Raw genomic sequence first — 23091 nt, forward strand, 5'->3', positions numbered from 1 at the left:
AACCGTTTCGGATGCAATTTATTTTCACGAAACGCAACGGTGTCGTGTTTAGTGTACGGCGGTCTACGAAAATGTCGGGAGGGTTGCCAGCGGGGCGCGGTTCTAGAAAGGTCTGGAACCTCCGCCGTTATACCTTATCGACTGGTGAAGCGGCAGGACACCTTTCTGAGTTGGTGTTTTGACACCTTATTTTATAGTTACAATATTGGCACTCTTTGGTTCTTTCGGTAAAGTCACGTAGGTGAAAAGAAATAAAAATAATAAAATTTAAAATAAAAATGAAAATAAGGAAATTTAGTTATTTTCATTTAAATTTGCATTTTTTTATTTTTATTTTCACCTATGTGACTTTACCGAAAGAACCAAAGAGTATGGATTCTTGCAGTCATGAAAACTTCAAATCTAGAATATTGGCACTCCATTGTACATTATACGAAAACAAATGACCCCTATACTAAAACAAAGGACATTGACCTGGATGATTTATTCGCACGCATCTGTGAAAGACTCGACCCTTGTCACCCCTCTGTGCGCAATGGTATGCTCCAAATTAAAAGCTTTACACCTGCGTAGTAACAATGGCTGTGTTGACCAGGCATGGTATGCAGTTTGGAGCATTCCATTAATGATTATCTGCAGGGATCGGTGTAATCAGGCCTTTGCCGCGAAAAAGAATATGCAAAAAAATACTGAAAACTATTAAACTTGGAGAATGTGAGTGCATGTGCTAATGCTGGTGCTTATTTTTGTTGAGCGCGCAATAACAAGTCCGGCGCTTTTTTTGTTCGCCCTGTAAAGAACTCGTAACAATTTTTGTTCCGCTGCGTAATGAAAATAATTATTTAATATTTTGTTACAGCGTGGATGGAAAATAAAACCACAAGGGACTGTTTAGCAAGTGTTTATATGATATTACCCAAAGTTCCTATATTAAAAAAATAACCTTTCTAAGTCGTGCACGGTGAAATAACATCTACACATTTGTTTATATTTTTTGTGGGGGGCGGTGGGGGGGAAGAACTATGCGCATGAAAAAAAATCAGTGGGGCCAGAAGCGTTCCAGAGCGGATTGGACCTAAAATAAACTATTTTCTTTTCACCAGGTAAGGCCCACTGAGCTATGTAGCTCTTTTTCAGAAGTGACCTGGCCGCAAATGATCTTTATGGCGGTACCCCGGGGTACCAAATAATGCAAATTGGCCTAGGCAATTAAACATTTTACTTCTGGGACACTATTTTTTCCAGGGGTGTCACTTAACTCCGCGACTGGGGTACCAATCAATCCGAAATCAGTGCCACTCCGCAATGTCGAAACGCCAAACATTGGCATAAAAAACCCGTTATCGAAAAATTAAACTTTGAATAGTGCATCGTGTAGAGTCGATTGCCGCATCGCCGACCATCAACAGACTAAAAGTGACTGCATCACGGATATTATGCGAGAGCCGGGGTACTATGGCCGTGAGGTTCAAATAATAGCCCAACGAAATGGCTTATCACGTGCAAATGTACATCATCCAAATACTCTAAACGCATGTTTCTAAATTTGGAGGGGAAAGCCGGAGGACCCGGAGAAAAATCCACATGACCACGGGGAGAGAGACACCGCAAACTCCAAATATATAACAGGCGTCAGGGTCGGGATCGAACCCATGACCTCCGGTGGCGAGGTAGTTAACATCTCATGCTCGACTTTTATTTAACAGAACTAAAATGGCACTGCTTTGCTTTGTGAAAACAGCGTGTGTGTTTTGAATACCGGTGAAAGGTAGAGTAAGAGCCCCCCCCCCCCCCGGGTTGTTTGCTGAGAAATTGCTGAGATGTTTTCAGCCAAGTGAGGAAGTGGTGCAGTGAAGGGGGAGTTGGCAGAGGGTGGGGGACGGTGGTTGGGGGGGAAGGAGATGGGGAGGGAGAGGGTGGGGGGTGATTGAGAGAGTGCGGGGAATGACCGAATGACTCGGTGAGGATTTCTGGAAGTGGCTTTAAAGTGCGGGCGGCCGTCTCTGAATGCCTGGGCACATTCTCGACCGGGCCAAGCCAGATGACCTCACGCAGAGGTTGTTTGACTCGGTGTGGACACACACACACAGACACACACTGACGACAGCGCAGACAAAAATAAAAGTGGGGTACACTTATAGATTGCAGCCCCCTCCCCCCGTTCCACCCCCATCCCTCGGGGCTTTAAAACTTTGCATGGCTCTCTTCTTTAACAACGCAGCGCTTTTGAAAAACCCTTGTTCTCAATTGTAAATAGATTCGATACATCGTGATGCTCTGTTCGTAACAGACGGTGCCTATGAGTAAATGAACCGGAATGCGCCCGATCTCGAAAGATCTCCTGAAGCCGAGCCGGGGGTTCGAACCTCGGTCGTGCTTGGATGGGCGACCAACCGTGCTCAACAAATTCGTTGTTGTACTGCACTTCTGTCCCACCACATCAACGCTCTCCACGAACCTCCACTGACCTGCGTGGTGAAGTACGCTCGATAACCCCCCCCCAACCTGCGTTGGGGAAGGGAGGCCGTCGGCCAGCAGACGTGCGTAAATAGTTTCTGAATACTTTATTGTGTTTATGAAACACAAAAGGCACAGTGCACGTTTTGCAGCCTTTTTTGTGTGAAGGCAATAGCCAGCTGTTTCTTTAAGTATCGACGCTTCCTTCTAACACGTGCTCTCAGATGTCTTGTGAAAGTAGGGGTGTCGAGAGAAAACGCGCAAACAGCATTTTATTGTGCCAGGGATTTATTGATTTATTTAGCGATGGGCACATCCCAGTCTACCCCTCTTGTGCCCGTCTCGTGTATCTATGCTTTTCTTTGCCAAAAGCCTTTGTGCTCAGAACGCTTCCTCCACTCGGCTTGTGGCCTTTAATACTGTAAAATTTTGCAAATAAGGCCCAACTATAAAGGAGGTATTTTCATTCATTTTGAATGTTCTTTTTTGTCGCACGGTAACAATGAGGTCATCGTGTTTTGAAACCAGCATTTGTGGCACGGTTCATGGACAGATCTCAAACTAGTAGTGTATTTAAGGATTATTCCCCCTCCCCCCCTTGGCATTTATATCTATCCATCTATCTGCGAGCCAGCTTAGCTTTTTTTACAAAACAGTCCAGGGTCTGTGTGTGCAATGCAGAGCTAATGAAAATGATTTCCACTTTTCTATGCTCTGCGTGCACAATCTATTGGCCCCACTTGACATTACAGCCCCGGAAAGTCTGGGCTGGCTCGTTTTTTCCCCCCTCCTCTCTCCGATGCTCCACATATGGACTAAGCATTGAGCCATGTATTTTAATGAGCCTTCAGCATGTGTTCTCCCTTTTGCAGCTGCTAACGAAATTACCGTGTTGTGAATGCATTTGCCAGGGTACAAACTGCGCTAATGCGGGAAATATTCGCCGTTGTAGGGCCAACGCTAACGTGTGGATTTTTGGCAGCGAAATAAAAAAATAAGTGGCGGGCATATCTTCCCACAGTGAGCAAAATAAAGCACGTCCAAGTTGCATTTCACACTTCACTGTAGCTGAAATGGAATTCTACGTGTTTAAATAATTCTTAGTCTTTGACTGCCGTTTTTTGACCAGAGTTTATGTGTAAACTGTCTAACGCTCTGTCCTTTGTTTTTTTTTCCCCTGCTAGGTTCTTGCGGCACGGAAGATAAACAAGCTAATGGAATATTCAAGATTGTACTGATGCCTTCCAGGGAGGAGCGGTATTACTTACAAGCGTCCCGTCTCACCGTGGAGCCTCTCCCACTATAGCTGGATACAGGAGGACGTACGGTTCCTGTTGGAACTTGAGGGGCAGAATAAAAATCCAAGCATCAACGCAAATTCCTGCGAATACAAAAAAAACCTTTCCTGAAAGGGTAGCGAAGCCATAATAAATTAGGGTTGTTATTTTTCTTTTCCGGAGACTCTTTGGAAAACAGGACCCGATTTCAAAATCCCCTGCAGGACAGGGGAGTCATGAAATGCAAACGTCAAAAAAAAAGGCAAGGTTCTAGGAAATAAAAAAAAACATCTCACCCGACGTATATATTCGTGAAAAATTCAAGCCGCCAAAGAAGCCCCTGCCAGGCAGGTGAAAATTGGCCACGTGCGCAATCGCGCCCAGAGCCGACTCGGCGCAACAAATGAGTGGGGACCAGACGTGGGCGCCCGTCTGCTCGGCGGCGAGAAAATCTCTTCCGCCGAACCTTCGCGAGCGTTGAAGTGTTGACGGCTGGGGGGAGCCGAGGGCCTAGCGGAGGCCGGTGGGGGGGGGGAGGGGGGGGGTCGGGTGGGTGGGGGGGCGGCGGGCGGGCAGGCGCCAGATCTCGCCGGGGGGGGGGGGGCGGGGGGGTGACTGACGGGGGTGCGAAGCGAGCGAGGTAGCGGCGCGCCATGCCGTTCGGCCTGCTCAAGCGGACGAGGCGCTACAACGTGTCGGGCCGAGCCTGCTTCGTGACGCGCATCCGCCTGCTCGATGACTCGGTGGTGGAGTGCACGCTGTCGGCCGAGGGGACGGGCCGAGAGTGCCTGGAGGCCGTGGCGCAGAGGCTGGAGCTGCAAGAGGTGCGTGCGTGTGTGTGTGCGGACATGCATGCGTGTGTGCGGGCGGACGTGAGTGCGTGTGTGCGCTCGAGGCGCTGGGTGGGGAGTTGGAGGTGAAAATTTGCATTTTTGGGCCTCTGCCGGTAATCAGGGAAATTGGCGTCGTGGATTTAAAATTCTACCATTGGCAAAATTTTGGTTAAAGGCTCCCTTTGTAATATAGTGTCAGGGTGGGCAAACAACACGTGGAAAAACTGGTGTGTTGTAGGTGGATGCTCCGTCATCAGCAGAGCAGACCACATCAAAGTACATTGCTGTGTACTGCACTCCATTTGTTTTTTCTCCTCGTCTTCACCAAACCCACTGGATCGGCGTGCTCAAGTTACGGGTGAATACTTCCCGTAATCCGCGCGGCATGCGGAGGCCCTCATTCAATGGTGCGTTGCCAAAAACGGCCGTACGTGCGAACGTACGGCCGTTTTTTCCCTCGCTTTATGCCGTTAACGCGTTCCAAGGGAAGAGCGCAACAGAGCGAAACCGCATGGGACGGTTGCCTGCCGAGTAGCGCGCAGCGCCAGTACGCACAGACAATATTGTCCCACGTCTGACCGCATAGCCGCGTACGAGTGAATTCGGACCGCATCCAGCGATATTTTGGGTAGAAATAGGTTGGCCACATGCGTGTGCGTGCGATCAAACAAACCGAACCTGCATAAAGCGAGGGGAAACTCATACAGGGTAGAAAGGTGTGAGGCTGTCTGGAAAATGCATTTCTGTGCTCCAATGAGTAATGGAAGTTGATCATCTCTATCAATGGCTTTGAGCCGGTGGGTGGAAATTCCTCATTTTTATGGCGGGGGGTCCAGTCTTTGTGAGCGTGTCAATGAATGGTAACACAGATCCCGAACCCAGGATTCTTTTTGATTCTGGCTGTGTAGCTCTGCACGGGGATTAGTCTTCGGTTACATTATCGGAGATGTCAATTGCATTATCCTTCTTCGGTTGCTATTGCTGATAACAGCGATGACGACTGCCAATTTAATGTGTGCGAGCACCAGCCAGATATTGTGTGTGCCTTTGAAATTGTGTGCATTCCCATAATGTTGAATATGCAGTAAAATTGTCGAAGGACAACCTGGTGGTGAGATGAACTCTGAATGAACGGCACCCCACAGGCACCAAAGACAACAGCGCAGCCGTTACATAAACGACCTATTAAATAACAGGTGTCATTGAGCACATGTGATGTCCCCTGGCCTCTTCCTCTAATAAACATTTGATGGTGGGGAATGCTTGCATGGGAGAGGCAATAAATCGACCCCCCTCCTCCAGCTCCCCACCACACTGAGATCACCTTTCCATTGCGCTATGCGAAGCCACTAACACATGGCCATGCACCTCGTGGGCTGACACATTAAAGCAGGGTGCTCAACATCATGTGAGTGCATAGCGCACATGCTTTGAGTTCTCTGTGATAGACCCCGAGCTTCTCCGGTACACGCTTGCGCACGGAGATGTGCCGTACGTCGGTGGAACGGAATGCAATCGTTTGAGTTTTCAGAAATGTGTGGGTCGCACATTGTGCACGTGCACGCGTATAAATAATGCGTTTGCCGCTTGGGTGATTGCACGCAAGTTAATAAATAGAAGGTCAGTAATTAATTTTCTCTGATCATCAACGAAGGATGTCGGTTCCTATTTTATTTCAGGATGGCCTAAAATATTTCTTAATGTCAGGACTCAATAATTAATGACTTTGTAATAGAGTAAAAAATGTAATTATTTCCCCTTGAGTTAAACTTTCAAGTTTATTTAGTTTTCCTAGGTTAGAGCTCAAGAGACCAGGAGGAGGAGTCTTGTTTGCAAGAGTGACCTGGGGCATTAGGCTGCCAGTAGGGGGCGATTATCGCTATGTACAATCCCAATTGTGTAATTTGTGGCACATTTATGAACTAGTGCAAATTTGGACCCTGACGCCAGCACACAACGGTCTCGTGCCACGGTGGCAAGATGTTGACTACAGAAGGTCGTGGGTTCGATCCTGACCCTGATACTTGTATAGTTGGAGTTTGCATGTTCTCTCTCCCCGTGGTCGCATGGACTTTTCTCTGGGTCCTCCGGTTTTTTTCTCCACATTTAGAAACATGTGTTTTTATTATTTGGCTGCTATAAATTTGCACGTGATAAGCCACTTTGTTGAGATATCATTTGTGGCCAGGTTGCTAATGAAAAAGCTATATAGCTCAGTGGGTCCTACCTGGTAAAATTAAATTATTTAGTTTTTAGTTTACTCTTGATAATGACTTCAGCGGATGTTTCACATCCACTGTGAAGCAGATGGCACGTTGTGTTTGTATGGCTAATACACCTGCGGTTATAATCGGGGCGGCCGATGGATTCCAACCTTGAACCTCTGCCAACAGCCTATAAATGCGCTACCACTTGGCCATGTCATCGCCCTAAGGAGGTCAGCTGAAATCTCACATGGAGGTAAATGGTCTCTCATCTCGATGTGTTTGATAAAATGAGTACCAATTTGTTTGAACTTCAACCAATAGTTGTCCTATAAACACACTCCCCGAGATTTGAAGTTTTCGTCACTGCAAGGATTCATACTCTTTGGTTTTTTCCGGTACAGTCACGTAGGTGTTGCCTCTGAAACGTCGTGATTTAATTTATTTTAATTTTTTACCTACGTGATTTTACTGAAAAAAACTAAGAGTACATTTGCCCCCTGCCATGGGGATGTGGAATTACTACTCCTGGCTTGCGACCACCAACAGAGAAGAACAGAACCAGCTTATCAGTAATTTTTAAGTAAAAGTACACCACGCAAAACTCTTAACAACCGACATTCTATAGTTATTGAGTTACCATACCCAACCCCGAGTGCTGACGAGCTTGATATAATTTCTGACCTTTGCATCACAAGGGGGGGTATAGCTTACACGAATGGAACTTCAGATGTGAGCTTTAACGATTATCGTCTGTCTTCACTCCCGGTCTCAAATGTCATCTCTTGCGCCCATCGTCTCGCCACGCCACTGCGGAGGGAGTTTGACTTTAATGCTGATTTAGGAGCCCAGCCGGCGCCTTTATCTCGAGATTTGTTGTTCTTGAGGACACCCGTGGCAAACCTGTGCAACGGACTTGAAAGCAGCGGCTCCCAAATTCCAGGCCTCTTGCCGCCCCCGCCCCGCTCTCCGACCTCGGCCAACCACAGGTTGAATTTCCATGTCCGTCACCTAGCAGCCGAATAATGTATGTAGTTATCTAAACGACGAGTGAATGTTGCAGTGGACTGGAAAAAATAGATACTGAATAATGGTGGTGGTGGTGGTCGGCTGTTGTAAGGTTCAAAGCTCAGGTAGACATTATTTACATTTAAAGTAATTTATTGTATCAGAAGCTTTTGACATTTGGGCACGATGAAGACAAATTGTTTTGTTGAGCTCGAGTGTGGGATGGCTGAAGGAACAGACCAGGGTGTCGACTTTGCAAACGACTTGGACAAGTGCACAATACAAGTTCTTTTGGGTTAGATGGCGTAAAAAAACCCACCTCTTATTATGGATAATATTGGTCGCGAAAGGCTACGTGTTAATCTAACTCGAACAAGGAATCAAGCGATCATTCTGAGTGGTGGCACCAAACAGCTTCAGCTTTGAGGAATTCTTGATGTTTGAAAGGAAATATAAGAACTCTCATTACTTTTAGAATTGAAACCACAAATCCTATTTTCCATAATTAATGTTGAAAGATGAGGCTATTTCACTTCCGGTCATGGCAAGTTCAGTCATGCCTCGAAATCCTGTAAGTGGACCTCCTGTCCCAAATGGATCTCTTTACAGCAGAGACTCCCCGTCTCGCTGTTCTCAATGATTCGCAGAAGCTTGTGATGTTAGTGGGTGCTTCAAGATGGAAAGCTGTCTCAAAACCATTTAAACCTGTTTTGGCTATTATCAGTTGAGATACTTACAGGGAAGTAACCTCCCTTTTCCTCCCAGTGCAAGCTTTGAGCAAAACGCGTTTCAGGGAAGAGATGCAAATCACATACTTTCGTGCTGATTGTTGAAAAATTGAGTGGGCTTGATCAGTGCACATCGCTAGAAGGCATTATGGTGTACAGACTAGATCAGGGATGGCCAACCTGTAACAGACCAAAAGCCCCAAATTACCCATGAGTTCTGCAAAGTGCCAAGTGGATATATAAGTGTGTGTATACTGTATATTGACAGTTTTCGGCACAGCACGGGAGACATTTATTATTCTTCGGAACTGTGATGGTGCACTCTACATGACACCCCTTTGAGAGAGCCACATGTGGTGTATGAGAGAGCCGCATATGGCTCGGGAGACGCCAGTTGGCCACCACTGGACTAGACTAATCAAAACATTGGCAGCCGAAGGAGAGATTATGCCCCGGTACGACCACCACGGAGAGATAATTTCACGTGCAGGAGTGAGGTGGATTTATACATTACAGGACTCATGCGGGGTATGGCCACGAGAGTGAAGAGTAAGCGGTGACTTTTCACCCACCGCCCACTTCGCGACTCATTGAATTATAATTTTTTTGCATCGTACATTATTTTTGAGTACACGCACGATTGGATTGTATGTACTGTGAATGTAGGAATCGATTTTTAAGTGGCCAATCAATGCATCCTTACGTGCGCACTCGGGAGACCATCTTCCAGCGGCACATCGACAAGAGGTGGCGGCAATGCATGCGTACGTGACGAGCTACTGTTTCTCATTCCACTGCTGTATGAGTGGCTCCCCGTGCCGTGCGGGTTGTGGGGGTTATATATCCATACTGCACCACGCTGGTCGGGGTGAGTTGGTTGAAGATGGGGACGAGCATAGACGTTGAAGCATAGTGCAGTACAAAAGTTAGTTTTTGCTGCGCTTCTCTCTGCCAACGACGCAGCCCTGCTGCAAGCACCTTACAACGGCCGTGTTTTATGCATGCTGGTTATACCAACTACCCAGCACTACCCAGGCTCCACTCTGCCTAAATTCTGCAATCTGATGAGATTCGGACCTTTGTCGTTGTTGATGTGATTTTGTCAATGGCAATGAACGGGAAGATGCAGCCCAGAAATGTATTGCTCACGCCACCTCCTGGTGGATGGGCCTCCACTAGAGGGAGCTCCAGGGAGCCCCTGCGGATGGAATTTGATCTCTTCCATGCCAGCCAAACAACCTGGAAGACGTGGGGAGTTACCCGCGCTTTACCGACCTTGCTGATCGACTCACTATGGGTGCCCCCATTTCTTGCTGGGATGACCGAAAGGTGTGGGGGTTTACCGGAGGATGTGGGGAGATTTAAGAAACCTGCCCATTTTCTTGATTCTTTCGGTAAAGTCACGTAGAAGGGAAGTAATAAAATAATAAAAATAAAACATAATAAAATAATTCTCACGACGTTTCGGTCACAATGCAAGCAGCCGTCTGAATGACGCTGTCTCCCCGACAGACCTGGTCTTCACCTGAGGACGGCTGCTTGTGTTGTGGCCGAAACGTCGTGAGAATTATTTTATTATGTTTTATTTTTATTATTTTATTACTTCCTTTCTACGTGACTTTACCGAAAGAACCAAGAAGATGAATCCCTGCAGTCCCGAAAGCTTTAAATCGAAATTTAACCTGCCCATTGTTTCAGCTGTCAGTCTGGGAGAGATCAAATCAAACTGGGGACTTCTGGATTGGAAGTCCACAGTGCGCCAACCGTGACGCAAGGGGGCGGCGTTCTTCCCGCGGTCAAAGACAACGAACGTAAATCGTGACATTTGTGTGCGGTGCATTATTGTCGTCCTCGTCGTCGCCGCCACCGTCCACCGCAGGTGCTGCTCTTCGGACTGTGGTACCGGACTCGGCATCGGCAGATGCGCTGGGCCGAGATGGAGAAGCCGCTCAAGAAGCAGCTGGAGAAGCACGGCTGCGAGTCCGTGGTCAACTTCGGAGTCATGTTCTGCGTCCCGAGCTGCGCTCTACCGCAGCAGGAGGCCACCAGGTGCTGCACCGTCACACAATGGGATAGCTGTGATGATAATGATAATGACAGTCGTAATGATTTGTGTTGCGATACTGCACCCTCCTAAATGCCCGGGGCATCTCGGAGAACTTGATAGGACATCTCGTCTCAACACATTAAAATCGAGAATTCCTCCTCGGAGAGAAATGTCTTTCAGAATCAGAATTTGTATTTATACTGGAGGAATCCGATGAGCTATAAAGCTCTTTTTCACAGATGTCCAGTCGAGGCGGGTCATAAAGTTGACATAACAATACAAAAACACGATAGGATTGCAAAGTATAAGAATGGTAAGCAAGTTAGATTTTTTTTTTAACATAAGTATACAAGTACAAGAATGCAAAAGCAATTCCTGCTGATTGTCCAACGCTAGATGCAAGGTTTTCAAGGCAGCAAAACAACAACAACAACAAAAACAGCTCTAGACCACAGCAAGACAACACACTGTCCCTCAAACATTCACAAGGGCACCCCCAGTAGCAGCTGTCCCCTGTGCAGCGCAGGGTGGTAACTCGGTGCCTGGCCTGCAAAAGCGGACATCAGTCGTCCAGTAAGGGACCGTGATTGCTACGTTGCAATCCCAATTGAGTAATTAGCAAGGACATTTACATTTTTTTTTGCAAATTTGTTTTAAATGACACTTGCCTAGATTTTTCTAAAAACATTTTTTTAGCCTGGGCAGTTCAAGTGCAATTTCTATAAACCCCCACGACTTGCTTGGCGTGGGGAGGTCGTCATCCAGCAGTGGAGAGACAAAACAGCTGTACATTTTGTGAGAAGCCTATTGAGAAAAGAAGTCTCTCGTTCAAAGGAAAATCTAGGTTTAAATAATTGAGTCGGAATAAAATACCATTCTGCCAGTTTTTGTTCACGGTAAATTGCTCCAATTGGCTGAATAATAGCAGCGATTTGGCTGTTGTTTTTGTCCGTCATCTTTTTTTACAGGGATTTTTTTTCCCGATAGGTGAAGTGGGCTGCCAGATTTTGACCCAGCACATCATCCCAGTTTCAATTACTTCAAATCGTCAGCGCACATTGCATTAAATTAGAATTCGAAAATCACTCGTTTTGCCATAACTGTTCGGTGCCATAAACATACGGGAGGCCTTTTGGGTGTGCAGAGATGGGTTTGGTGAGGATAACTACGAGCCAGATATTGTCACAGTGGAGGATGAAGCAAACACATGTGATTTCAGTCTTGGTTGGTATGTGTGAAGAATTGTAACGATTATTACATACCCAAAAAAAGGCTAACTAACAGAGTATCAATATACTTTTACAGGAGGGTCATCTCCTGCATTGGGATCATTGGCCAATAATATGAATGTGGGAGGAAATTTGAGTACCCAGAGAAAACCAAAGCTCTCAAGAGAGGGTTGGTGACCGTTTGTAGCCAACCATACTAACCCATACTCTTTGGTTCTTTCGGTAAAGTCACGTAGGTAAAAAATTAAAATAAATTAAATCGCGACGTTTCGGACGCAACACAAGCGTCCGTCATCGGGCGGGACAACCTCAGCAAGAAACAATTGCTGAAGTGGGCAAAAGAGCTGCTAATAACAAGGGGTTATAAAAATAACAAGTTTTTTCTTGCTGTGGTCATCCCGCCTGATGATGGACGCTTGTGCTGCATCTGAAACGTCGTGATTTTTTTATATTTTTATTATTATTATTATTTTTTACCTACGTGACTTTACTGAAAGAACCAAAGAGTATGGATCCTTGCAGTCACGAAAAATTAAAATCTAGACATGCTAACCCATGTCTACAACACCTGGCAAGCCCTGGTTGCCACCCATTTAAACACGAAGCAGCTTCAACTCTTGCGTAGTTTCTGAGATATGATAGGATCAGCCACATTTATGGTGATACGATCCATAACATAGGTTATTTTAGTTAGATTGCGAAAATATGAATGTGTCGTTAAACCCACCCACCACCTGACACTGCCAATTAGTAAGGTTTGTCACGTGAACAAAGCGAGCCAATTGGTTACTACTTCAGCGCAGCGGTGTGTTGGAGAGTAAACTCATAAGATTTACAATTCTAGTACATCTATGGTGATATGGTTGTTGTAAGGCTCATTGAAAGGGGTTAGATGGTGATGGGACTGTGGTTAATTAAATATGATTGGATAATTGAAACCATAGATACTGTTGACCTCTGTCTGGGGCATTCCACAAATGTTCAATGCAAATACTGTTCTGTGTGCGGAGGGTCTTCACATACCACCTTTAAAAAGATTGTCCGTTTTGACAAAACGGCGTGTGGCTGTTGCTGCTGGCAGCCAAGGCTGAGAACACACACCGGAGGCTGGAGCGATGACATCAGCTGCTCGTGCGCGAGTGCTACAGATGGATTTTTGCGTCCGACCGTGAGATACGGCGACGTTTTTGGGGGGGTTGAGAGGGGTGGTTTTTGACCAGCGTCTGGGTCATGGCTGACGATGACGGTGATGACATTTGCACGGCAAATAAGTACGAAGCCGAACTGCATATTTTCGAACTGATTTTACCACAGGTGTGTGTGTGTGTGATAAAAAAAAACAAAATCTAACGCTTAGAGTTGTTTACACCATTCCCAATGTGTGACGTTTGCAGGATTTTTTTTTTTATATATTCGTCAGTCTTGACGCCCGGTGACGAAATTTCTGACTGGGTGTATCGGTCTTGCTGCTGTGACATCCACCATCTGCAGAGAGGAAACGCAAAGCAAAATGTTCCTACAGCTCTGGTGTTTGTTCACACCGTTCGCCCGTGGGTGTGACCTTTGCAGAGATCTAAAACAGCACGTGTGTGAATGTCAGCACTTTGTAAACACCTGAAATGGAACAGTTTTCTTCTTCTCGCGTATGGAATAGTTGGTGTACAGCAACCGACATTTCTATATCCAAGCTTGAAAGCCACGTGACGCCATTGGGTGAGGCTGCGATGTTCATTTGGTCGATACGTAGTTTTGGGGCCTGTTGTTCTGGTTTAAGTGGCCTTGACAAGGGCTTCTCTCAGCGTTTTAAGTTACTCTTCTTGCCGTGCGAGTGACATTGGTTCGCATGTGGAAGTAACTGCACAGGTGGACCAAGTGAAGGTTGTCGTCACCCACTTGTCTGATGCCGACAGTAGCCCGGGCTGATTTTTTTTATATATTCTCATCCGAACCGATTTTCGAAAGAATCGGACGTAAAAAATAAGTGGATTTTACTCGATGGCGGACGCTTCGAGCCTTTCGGAGAATGTGGGATTTTGGAGCTACAAGTGTTGCCGTCCCCCATACATCCACGCATTTATTTATTATTTTTCAAATTCTCTATCGTGGAGAGCAGTTAACAATGTTCGTCATACTTGGCTGTGCACGAATGACCACGTGAGGTGATTGATGGCATTGGGAGGCTTTCTTGGCTCGCGTGTGGGAGTTTGCCTTTGGTGGGAGAGAATTTATGTTTAAAAAAAATATTTTATATATATAAATAAATAGAAACCTTGTGATTTAAACCCAAAAAGTTGCCAGGGAAGTTGGGTAATAAACCAAACTCTTCAGGGTCAGGAGTGGTTATTTTTTTAATTGATTCGTGCTGTTGAGTCACGTGCGACCAAATCGGCTGGAATGCGCCCGGTCTTGGGGTTGAACTCGGGTGCGGCGCTTGGATAGGCGAACACCACGCACGGCAGGTTGCCAGAGGCTGCGGGGCTACTTTGTGGGCAGCAGGGGGCAGATCAGCAAAATTAATCGTTCTCTTACTTCTGTCGACTACGTGTGCTCCCCCGCCTTCACCCACGCACACTGACCAGCGTGATGAAGTATGGTCAAATAGCCACCACGACCCACATGGTGTGGGGGAGGCCCTCATCCAGCAGTGGATTGACAAATAGGTGTACGTGTACGTTTTTCACGTGTCCAATAATTTTCTGCTTTTCTTCAGTCATCACCAACCGTAATTTATTCTATTCGCAAACCCCACCTTCTAAGTTCATGCTCTTCACAATACTGAATTTAAACATTGGAGGTTATCCTGCTTCGAACATGGTCCTAACCGAAGCCTGCTTGTATTGTCAACACCGAAAAACATCGCCGGCCGATTTCTCTTCACCACAGTAGTGATTAGGTCAGGAGGTCGGCAAACCAAAATAACCAGAGGAATTTTTTTTTCGAATGTGGTAAAAACCTTAATGTTTAAAGAGCTGCAATGCATGTGAATACAAGACTGTGGTCTCGACAACACATTCCTGCGGAGGGAGCTGCTGGTGTATTCCGCAAATATGCCCGACTGTGAGGGCGGGCACAAGCCGGCGTGAGTAGGTTAAACGTTGAGTTTTATAAGGGCACCACGGGGTGACCAGCCCCTCCCCACTCACCCCCCACCCAGCCCCACCCTCCCCACCCAGCCCCTCACCAGCCTCCCCACCCAGCCCCTATCCACCCTCCCCACTCAGCCCCTCCCCACCCTCCCCTCCCCACCAAGCCCCTGTCTGCACGACGGACGGACACAATAATCCACTGTGGGCTGGTGTAACCTGGCGGTTCCTACCAGTATAACGAGTCATGTAGCAGCGCCTTAAAGAGCCGCGTGCGGCTCCGGAGCTGCTGGTCGCCGACCCCTGGACTAGGCCATGCTCTTCGCTCCACGTGCTCACATTTGAACGTATGCACGCCCACACTAAGACGAAGCTTCCCTGTGCAGCCATGCAGATTGCTGGGGCAAGTGCGATTTACTGAACACCTATTAAGGGTGGCACGGGGTCAATGAGGTGGACAATGCCCGGCTGCCTGTGTCTCCCCGTTGCTCATGTTTACACTCAACACCAGGTACTTATACTGGTAGGAACCTCCTGGTTACACCAGCCCACAGGGGATTATTGTGTCCGTCCGTCGTGCAGGGAGGGGCTGGGTGGGGAGGGAGGGGCTGGGTAGGGAGGGTGGGGAGGGGCTGGGTGGGGAGGGTGGGGAGGGGCTGGGTGGGGAGGGTGGGAAGGGGCTGGGTGGGGAGGGGCTGGGTGGGGAGGGTGGGGAGGGGCTGGGTGGGGAGGGTGGGGAGGGGCTGGGTTTGGAGGGTGGGGAGGGGCTGGGTGGGGAGGGGTGGGGCTGGGTGGGGAGGGGCTGGTCAACTCAACGTTTAACCTACTCACGCCAGCTTGTGCCCGCCCTCGCAGTCGGGCATATTTGCGGAATACACCACGCTGCGCCGCCGTTGACCCTGGCCGTTGACCGAGCAACCCAACGTTCCTACCAGCTCCCTCCGCAAGGACAATGTGTTAATGGCCGAGTTTATCTCGGGGAAGCCCAGGACTGGTTCACACATTACTCGCCGCCGATGTTAGCTATGGTTATGTATTGAACTCGGGTCATCGGCTATGATCGCCACTCGCTCCTGCGTGCGTGCAAAGCAATATGAAATACATAATCGCCTAATAGACGTCACAGTCGTTCCCTTGAGAGAGATCATTAAAAAAAAATGTTCGAATAGAAAAAACCTGAGCTTCATTTGGAATGCACAAGTGAAATTATTTAACTCGCGAAAATATTGTGAGACACAATAACTTCGCATTCGCAGTGCGCCATGCATTCCTTTATTTCCTGTTGAAGTTGTAAAAAAAATTGTAATTTGAGCAATAGACTGCTGCTTTTTGATTGTTTTTTAAAAGGAGGGGAGGGGGGAGTTGGGGAAATCATGCTGGCAAGCCGCTTGTGAGTGGAATAATAATTTTTCATTTTTGTCTTTTATGAAATGATGTGCTTTTTTTATTTGAGTTAAATATTCCACAGCACAGTAGTGAATCACAGCGTGGTGCCACATTGAAACCAAATCCTTTAAAATATCATACACCATGCGTAATATCACATGACACCACGTAGGTCGTGAAGTGCTTCATCTTGCTATTTGTAGGATGAGTTTGTCATACAAGCCCATGGGAAGAGCCGACTTAACGTCTCTACCGAAGGACAGGGCACATTCTGCTGTATAGAACGATATATTTTTTTATTTGACTAGATTAGGCCCACTGAGCTATATATATCTTTTTCAGAAGTGACATGACCACAAATGATCGTTCAATGAAGTGGCTTATCACGTGGAAATATATGGCAGCCAAATTGTATCAACACAGGTTTCTAAATTTGGATGGCCTGGAGAAAAATCCACATGACCATGGGGAGAGAGAACACGCAAACTCCAAATATAGAGGCGCTAGGGTCAGGATCGAACCCATGACCTGTATACCAGGCGAGGTAGTTTATATCTCACCGTCATCACGTAACCTGAAAAGTGTAGTTGATTATGCTTTGAAAAGCATTTGAAAAGCATAAGCAACTAACTGCTAACAACCTTTCAATTTGATGAAGTGTATTTGCTATGAACGTGTCGAATGAAGAATCCTTCAATAAAATAAAATCGGCGTCTATTGGCAAAGGAAGTCTTACTAAATTGAAAGCAAAGAGCTCAAGTCGTAATTCTGCTCATGAAGAGCAACCATTCTTCAGACATCCAAAGATCCTTTGGTCTACTGGCGTATGGCAATTGGATAAAAGCCATCGATTGCTGTGATGTAATCTTTTTTCACGGAGGTCTTGTGGGACCCTGTGTCCGTTTGATAAAAAAAATAAACATTCTTTTGATGTCCAGGCTTTAAAAGAAATAAATGGAGCCATTTATATTGATGTTTCCCTAATAGCGTATAAACGTCTGACACTATAATGACTTGTGGAAGGTGCAGTTGTTATTGAGAGGTCTTAATCCAGCAGTGGACTGAGAATGCTCGATGGCGATCGATAATGACTGCAATTACTCGGGGCTCTTAATCACAGCACTGTGGCTTCCTCACACAGCGGATTCGTGGCAGAGGACGTCGCTCGGCTCTAAGAAAGCCATTCGCTAATTTCCGGTCCGTTGCATTGCACTGTGATCCTACGCAGCAGCAGCAGAGAATATATATTTATTACGTCTTTGTACAGCCCAGGTGACTTCTTGCAGAGTGCATTTGAACACTCATCTCAACGGCAATGGACTCAGCCTCGCTGTTCATGCCTCGTGCCTCAATGGAAGGGGCGTGTATCTCGTGCAGACTTTCTTGGTGTTGAGGTCTACTACATTTTGATCCTGCTATCAGGCCTGGGTTAAGTGCAGTAAATAGAGGGATGGCTTTCAGGCAGGGAAGTATTGCTTTTATCCTGGCTGTGACGATGAAACTCGCCGCACACGACAAGAGCGGGGGGGGGATCCTATTCATGCGATTCTGTTTTTCCCGAGTGATCGCATGGTCAGCTCATGGAATTGATGAACACTAGGTGGCTGCATGGCATCGGGAGGTTAATGTTTGTTTTGGGGGCGGGGGGGTGACAGAGAAGAGTCGAGTGGCTATTTAAATTTCTCTTGTTAGGATCTTGAGCCGACGCGCACGTGAGGTTTTTATGCTTCGGGGTTGACGAGTCAAAAGGACGTATTTAACTTTTCATTTCGGAAAAAAAAGGTCCGCGTTTTAATTGGACTGGCTTGCCCAGCTTGTCGCCGCCCGAGGCCAACTCGTCGTTTTTTTTCACGCACCGCCGCTGATGGCTGGCAGGAAATTGAAGTTGAAATGAAAGCGGGGCGCGTGTTAAAGTGTGACCGCCAGCGGATGTGCACGCAGCCATTCCGCCTTAAATCACCGCCGGTGTGACTCCCTGCACAACGGGGCTCAAGGCACGGGAATTGGCGTTGGCCGGTTTGGCGTTCCATCCTCATTGCCTCCGATTAGGCGGTGCTGGGACGTTACCCAAGGGTGGGTGTCACGCCGCATCGTAGATTCAATTCGTCGATTCAATTGGGTTCCAACGCTCACGATGCGTGCATTAAGCCACGTGTTTGTGTGTGCGTGTGAACATTTTATTGGGGAGCGGTAGTGCAATGGTGAGCGTGCTATGTTACGAACCCGGCAATCCGAGTTCAATTGCCGTTCGCGGTCCACACTAGTGACGATTATCTGAATCGGTCCTGTGCATCCTCCAGTTCAGCTCTACCTCAAATGAGTACCTGGTACGGTGTGTAAACATCGCCACTGGGGAGACAAAGGTGGCCAGGCATGGTGCTGGCCACCCAACCCCTCGTGTGCCGTACCGGCCTTCATAGGTGCTCGCGAACAGCACTTGCCCCTCCAGTCTGTTAAGGCTATATGGAGGGATTTTGTTTTTGTTTTGCGAACATTTCAGTATATTTGATGCATATACGTTGTGGCAGTGGGATGCGGCATGTTTCGCCCCCTGCGCGATGAATCTGAGTTTGATGATATCAGTGGCGAGGGATATTGAAACCAGTCCTGCATGGTGTCCCCTTCACCAACTCACACTGACCACAGTAGTATAATACAGATAGTCCCCGAGTTACGATGGACCGACTTACGATATTTCGATCTTTCGATGGCGATAGCGATACGACAAAATTGTAAAATATTTTAAATTTCGCGCGGCAGGCAAACGCAGCAGCGTACGAGATACGATACTGGATTTTTTTTTTTTATAGCAGATAGGATTGTTTCCTGAAAAAACTTTCTATTAAATTGCAGTTCTTATAGGTAGGCTAAGAATTTACCTTGTTTTTTACTTTACATTTTACTGTGCAATACAGTGTTGTAATTAATAAATACATACAGTATATAGTTTATACTGTGCGGTACTGTAAATTGCTTTGTTTTGCTAAATTATCACCATTCTTTAAGACTCCTGGGTAGGCTAGGCCATCTTCTACTCACGATATTTTTGACTTACGATGGGGTCGTCGTAACGCATCTCCATCGTAAGTAGAGGACTACCTGTATTGTCAAACAAGCAACTATGAGCAAGACAATGTGGAAGAAGTGTTCAATCGGCAGTGGATTGACAAAGGGCCGCAAAATGTGTTCATGTTGTGTGCAACTAGTTCATGTGACCCCTGCAGCCACTAAACGCATTGCAATGCACCAAATCGTGAAGCAAAAAATAAACTTATTTCGTGGAACGGCAATGCCCGAATCGTGAACATTCACTGGATAGATAGTCGGTTTGTGAATTGTTGATCGCCTGATAGCAAACATGTACTCCATTGCATCGTTTGTATGGATGTGAAAATAATTCGTGTGAATAGGCTCCGTCAGTCTACTTCAGTGCTGTGATAAAACAGAGGCATTTTTTTCTCTCAAAGTGCCTAATTTACTGCATTACTACTTTGTGCCTGCTTACAAGTACTATTTTTCGCCTGTGATCACATGGGAGATATTATTCCAAGTCATAGCTGTCACTTCGGTAAAACCTGATGTGCGGATAACGAGGTGCGATACGTACATACGTAGCCGGGGCATGGTGGCACACGCTCGCAATCACATGCTTTGGAGGAACGAGTTGAATGACGTAGATTGATCTGGGAAACTCAAACCCGTCGAGATGGCTGCAAGGTGGCCAAGGAATGGCATTGCAGCAATCGTGGCTTTTGAACCTGCCTCTGCGGACATTCGTGGAGTTTTGACTAAGTGCTCCGTTTTTAACCTCTTACAAGAAAAACACCCTTAAAAATGAATCGGCTAAGCGTCCCAATGTTTTTAGGTCCAGATCTGATAAACAGTCCCAAGACTTTTGTTACCCACTTGGGCAACTATGATATTTGTAAAAATTTAATTTCATGAGAAAATGCCATTCTGGCTGCAAGTGTATTTCCAGGGAATGCTAGGCCGTGTATTAGTGAGCAATAATAGACACCGACAGACACTTCCGTGGAGGATACCGCATTCAAACTGCCTGCCTCGTGGCACATGCTTTAATATTTAATTTTCACTGTCACAGTGTAGGTGAACTTATATGAATTTTTTGTTTTTGATCATAGTTTACATTTAATTTAATTAAATCAGGCATTCATTTGTTTTTCTCAAAATTGCGTTCTTCTTCTTCTTGTGCTGGAAAATAAAGTCATCACGTTATGTGCCAAGCAGAGACGTCCACAATTTCAATGGGTGCGGAACTGATGGAGGCACTGTAATACGCATAATTTCATTTCCACTAGAAACAGAATGCACAGCCACCGTACGCACGCCATTGCCACGGTGCTATTTTGGAATGCCGAATGCAAATCCCATCAGTGTACATAAGGTTTGTTCTTAGTTTTTAATCCCCACTGAAGTATAATTTTGGTTTACAAATAATGGCAGCGTTTGCCGGCGTTGAGATGGTATGAGATGTCTCGCTTTCTTGTAGATTTGCAGCTGTCTGTGACTGCTGTTATGTTTGTGGATATTTGTAGAGTGCAAATTTTTCCATTCCTTTCATGGTTTTGTCCCAGTTGGTCTAAGGTGTCTGAAGACATATTTGTTGTGAGAGATGCAGTTCCCAGAAAGTTGCGTGTGGGTATGTCTTTGTGTGGTTTAGTTGTGTGGCCGGGAGTCAAGAACCATTATATGTTCACCTTGGAGTGGATGTCTTCTGGCTTTCAATTATTTAACAAAAAAATGTTTAACCACGTTTTTCGATAAGATTCCATGGCTGTACCATCAGAACAATTTCCATATGGTACAGATACAATGGGAGGTTTATCGATGCCTGAGTGCGGTCAAGGGATGGGTCCCTAACGATCAACAATATTATATATGCTCATGACCTGGTAATTTCTGCTTACTCTGAGAAAGAGTTGGAGACTGGAACCTAGAACGTGCCACTAAGAGGTAGGGCCTTACCATTAACCCCACATAAACAAAGCATCTGCCTGGGTATTATTGTCTGTCATTAAACACTCCACCCTCTCAACTCTCCATGAGTGATGGGGCAGTATTGGAGAGAGGGAAGGAGTTCCCATACCTGAGCTGGGTGCTTGTGACTAGTTCCGGTTGGGCAGCAGAGGTCTCTGAATTCAATGAGCGGCATTATCTTTTCATCAGCTGCGTAATGCTGTGTGAAAGCTACCTGGCCTGTCCCTCCATACAAAGCTCCAGGTCTTCTCAGCCACAGTAATGCTCACCCTTTATGATTACAAAACTTGGACCCCTCTGAAGGAACATCTGTGCCAGTTTGAAACATTCAGGCTGGAACTAACTTCTATCCATTTTGCGTTTACCAAGGCTAGATTGTGTGATGAACTTGCAGATCCTTGAAAGATCTGGACACAGTTCCATCAGTGAGCTCCTCCGGCAGGCAAGGCTTCATTGGTTGGGACATGTAGCTCACGTGCCTAGCCACCGCATGCCCAAGCAGCTTCTGATTGGCCAGATAGAGGCGGCTAAATGGGCATGGCATTGGCTAGAGAAGAGATGGACTGATGTGGTACAGGAGGATCTGGAGTGGAGTGGACTTGCTGATGACTGGTTCCGGCGGTATCAAGATCGGCCTCTATGTAGGAGGCTCATGACGGTTGCTGCTGGGCAGATAGACGGATGTCGCCCTCCAACAACAACGGAGAGCAGAGTAGCAACACTTAAAAAAACGAGCGGAGCACCAAGCGGGTAAAGCGCAGCAAGTTGGCACAGTAGAGAGTCCAGGTAATGCATCTGTCGGCCATCTCACTCAACCCAGAACACCTGAGGCTGTTCTGTGACCTGCCCGCGAGCCTTCGACACGTCACATGGTCTCAAAGTGCACCTAGTCTGGCACAAGCACTGGGGTGACAGCACCGTCACTTAGTGGCGAATGGCAGCTGTTGTGCCGTGTAGTGGTTAGCACACTGGGCTACGAATCTGGCGACCTGAGTTTGATTCCCGCTCATGGCGAGCATCAGTGGCGAATATCTGAACAGGTCGTGCGTGGGCCTATGAAATGTCGACTCGGCTTCATATGCCTACCTGGTGGGGGTGGGTGTACGCTTGCCTCAAGAGCCTCTATGTGTAGGCTCTTTGGGAATTTTTGTTCAATCTTTGTCTCGATGTGGGTGGATGTGTGTAGGTGTGTGCATGCCAAGTACCGAAGTGTTTGTGTAGGTGTGTATGTGTAAGTGTGTGGGCGCTTGCTAACGGAAACTACCTCAACAAGAAGAGCTTTATACGCGTATGAGGCGTGGCGACTGGGAGCAGCGAAGAGCTTAAACCATTAAGTGCCTGTTTAGTTTGGTGGAAGTGCATCCAGGCCATTACCAGAATAATCGGCTGAACATTTGGACATGCAGCAAAAAAAAACTTTACTCTTTCATTTAAACATTAATGCAACCAATTTTTTTTCTCTAAATAAATGCATTAATTACAGAAACAGTGGTGTCTCTGTGTACGATGAATAATGAAGAGTTTATAAAAAAATTTTTTTACAATAGGTGGACAGAATTTGTCATTTATAATAAAGTTAGAATAAAATAATTAAAATAAATAGTTTTCCCGTTTATTCGTCAATCCACTGACGGATGAAAGCCGTCCTCCTCATGTCTGGCCAGTCATGGGAGTTTGACCATACTTCACCATGCTGGTCGGTGCGAGTTGGTGAAGGTGGTGAGGCCCAGGACTTGTTCGCATATTAAGATATCACTCGCCACTGATGTTAGGCTGTGGCCGGGAATTTAACTTAAGTTACCAGGCTTATAGCGTTGGTGCCCTAATCACTGCAACACCAC

The 23091-nt window shown here is 46.6% G+C and overlaps 1 protein-coding gene across 2 annotated transcripts in view; it reads left to right on the forward strand.

Annotated features, from left to right (window-relative positions):
• The first annotated feature begins 4356 nt into the window (after window positions 1-4356).
• The window catches only part of LOC144723627 (tyrosine-protein phosphatase non-receptor type 14-like), an 87294-nt gene continuing 68559 nt past the window's right edge, over window positions 4357-23091 (forward strand). For both annotated transcript variants that reach the window (XM_078602506.1, XM_078602507.1), the window contains exons 1-2: window positions 4357-4558; window positions 10387-10556. In XM_078602506.1, the coding sequence (XP_078458632.1) occupies window positions 4388-4558; window positions 10387-10556 (341 nt within the window). In that variant the 5' untranslated portion in view covers window positions 4357-4387. The remainder of the gene's footprint in view (window positions 4559-10386; window positions 10557-23091) is intronic.

Source organism: Lampetra planeri, chromosome 18, assembly GCF_965212315.1.
Source record: "Lampetra planeri chromosome 18, kcLamPlan1.2.h2, whole genome shotgun sequence".
Classification (NCBI taxonomy): Eukaryota; Metazoa; Chordata; class Hyperoartia; order Petromyzontiformes; family Petromyzontidae; genus Lampetra; species Lampetra planeri.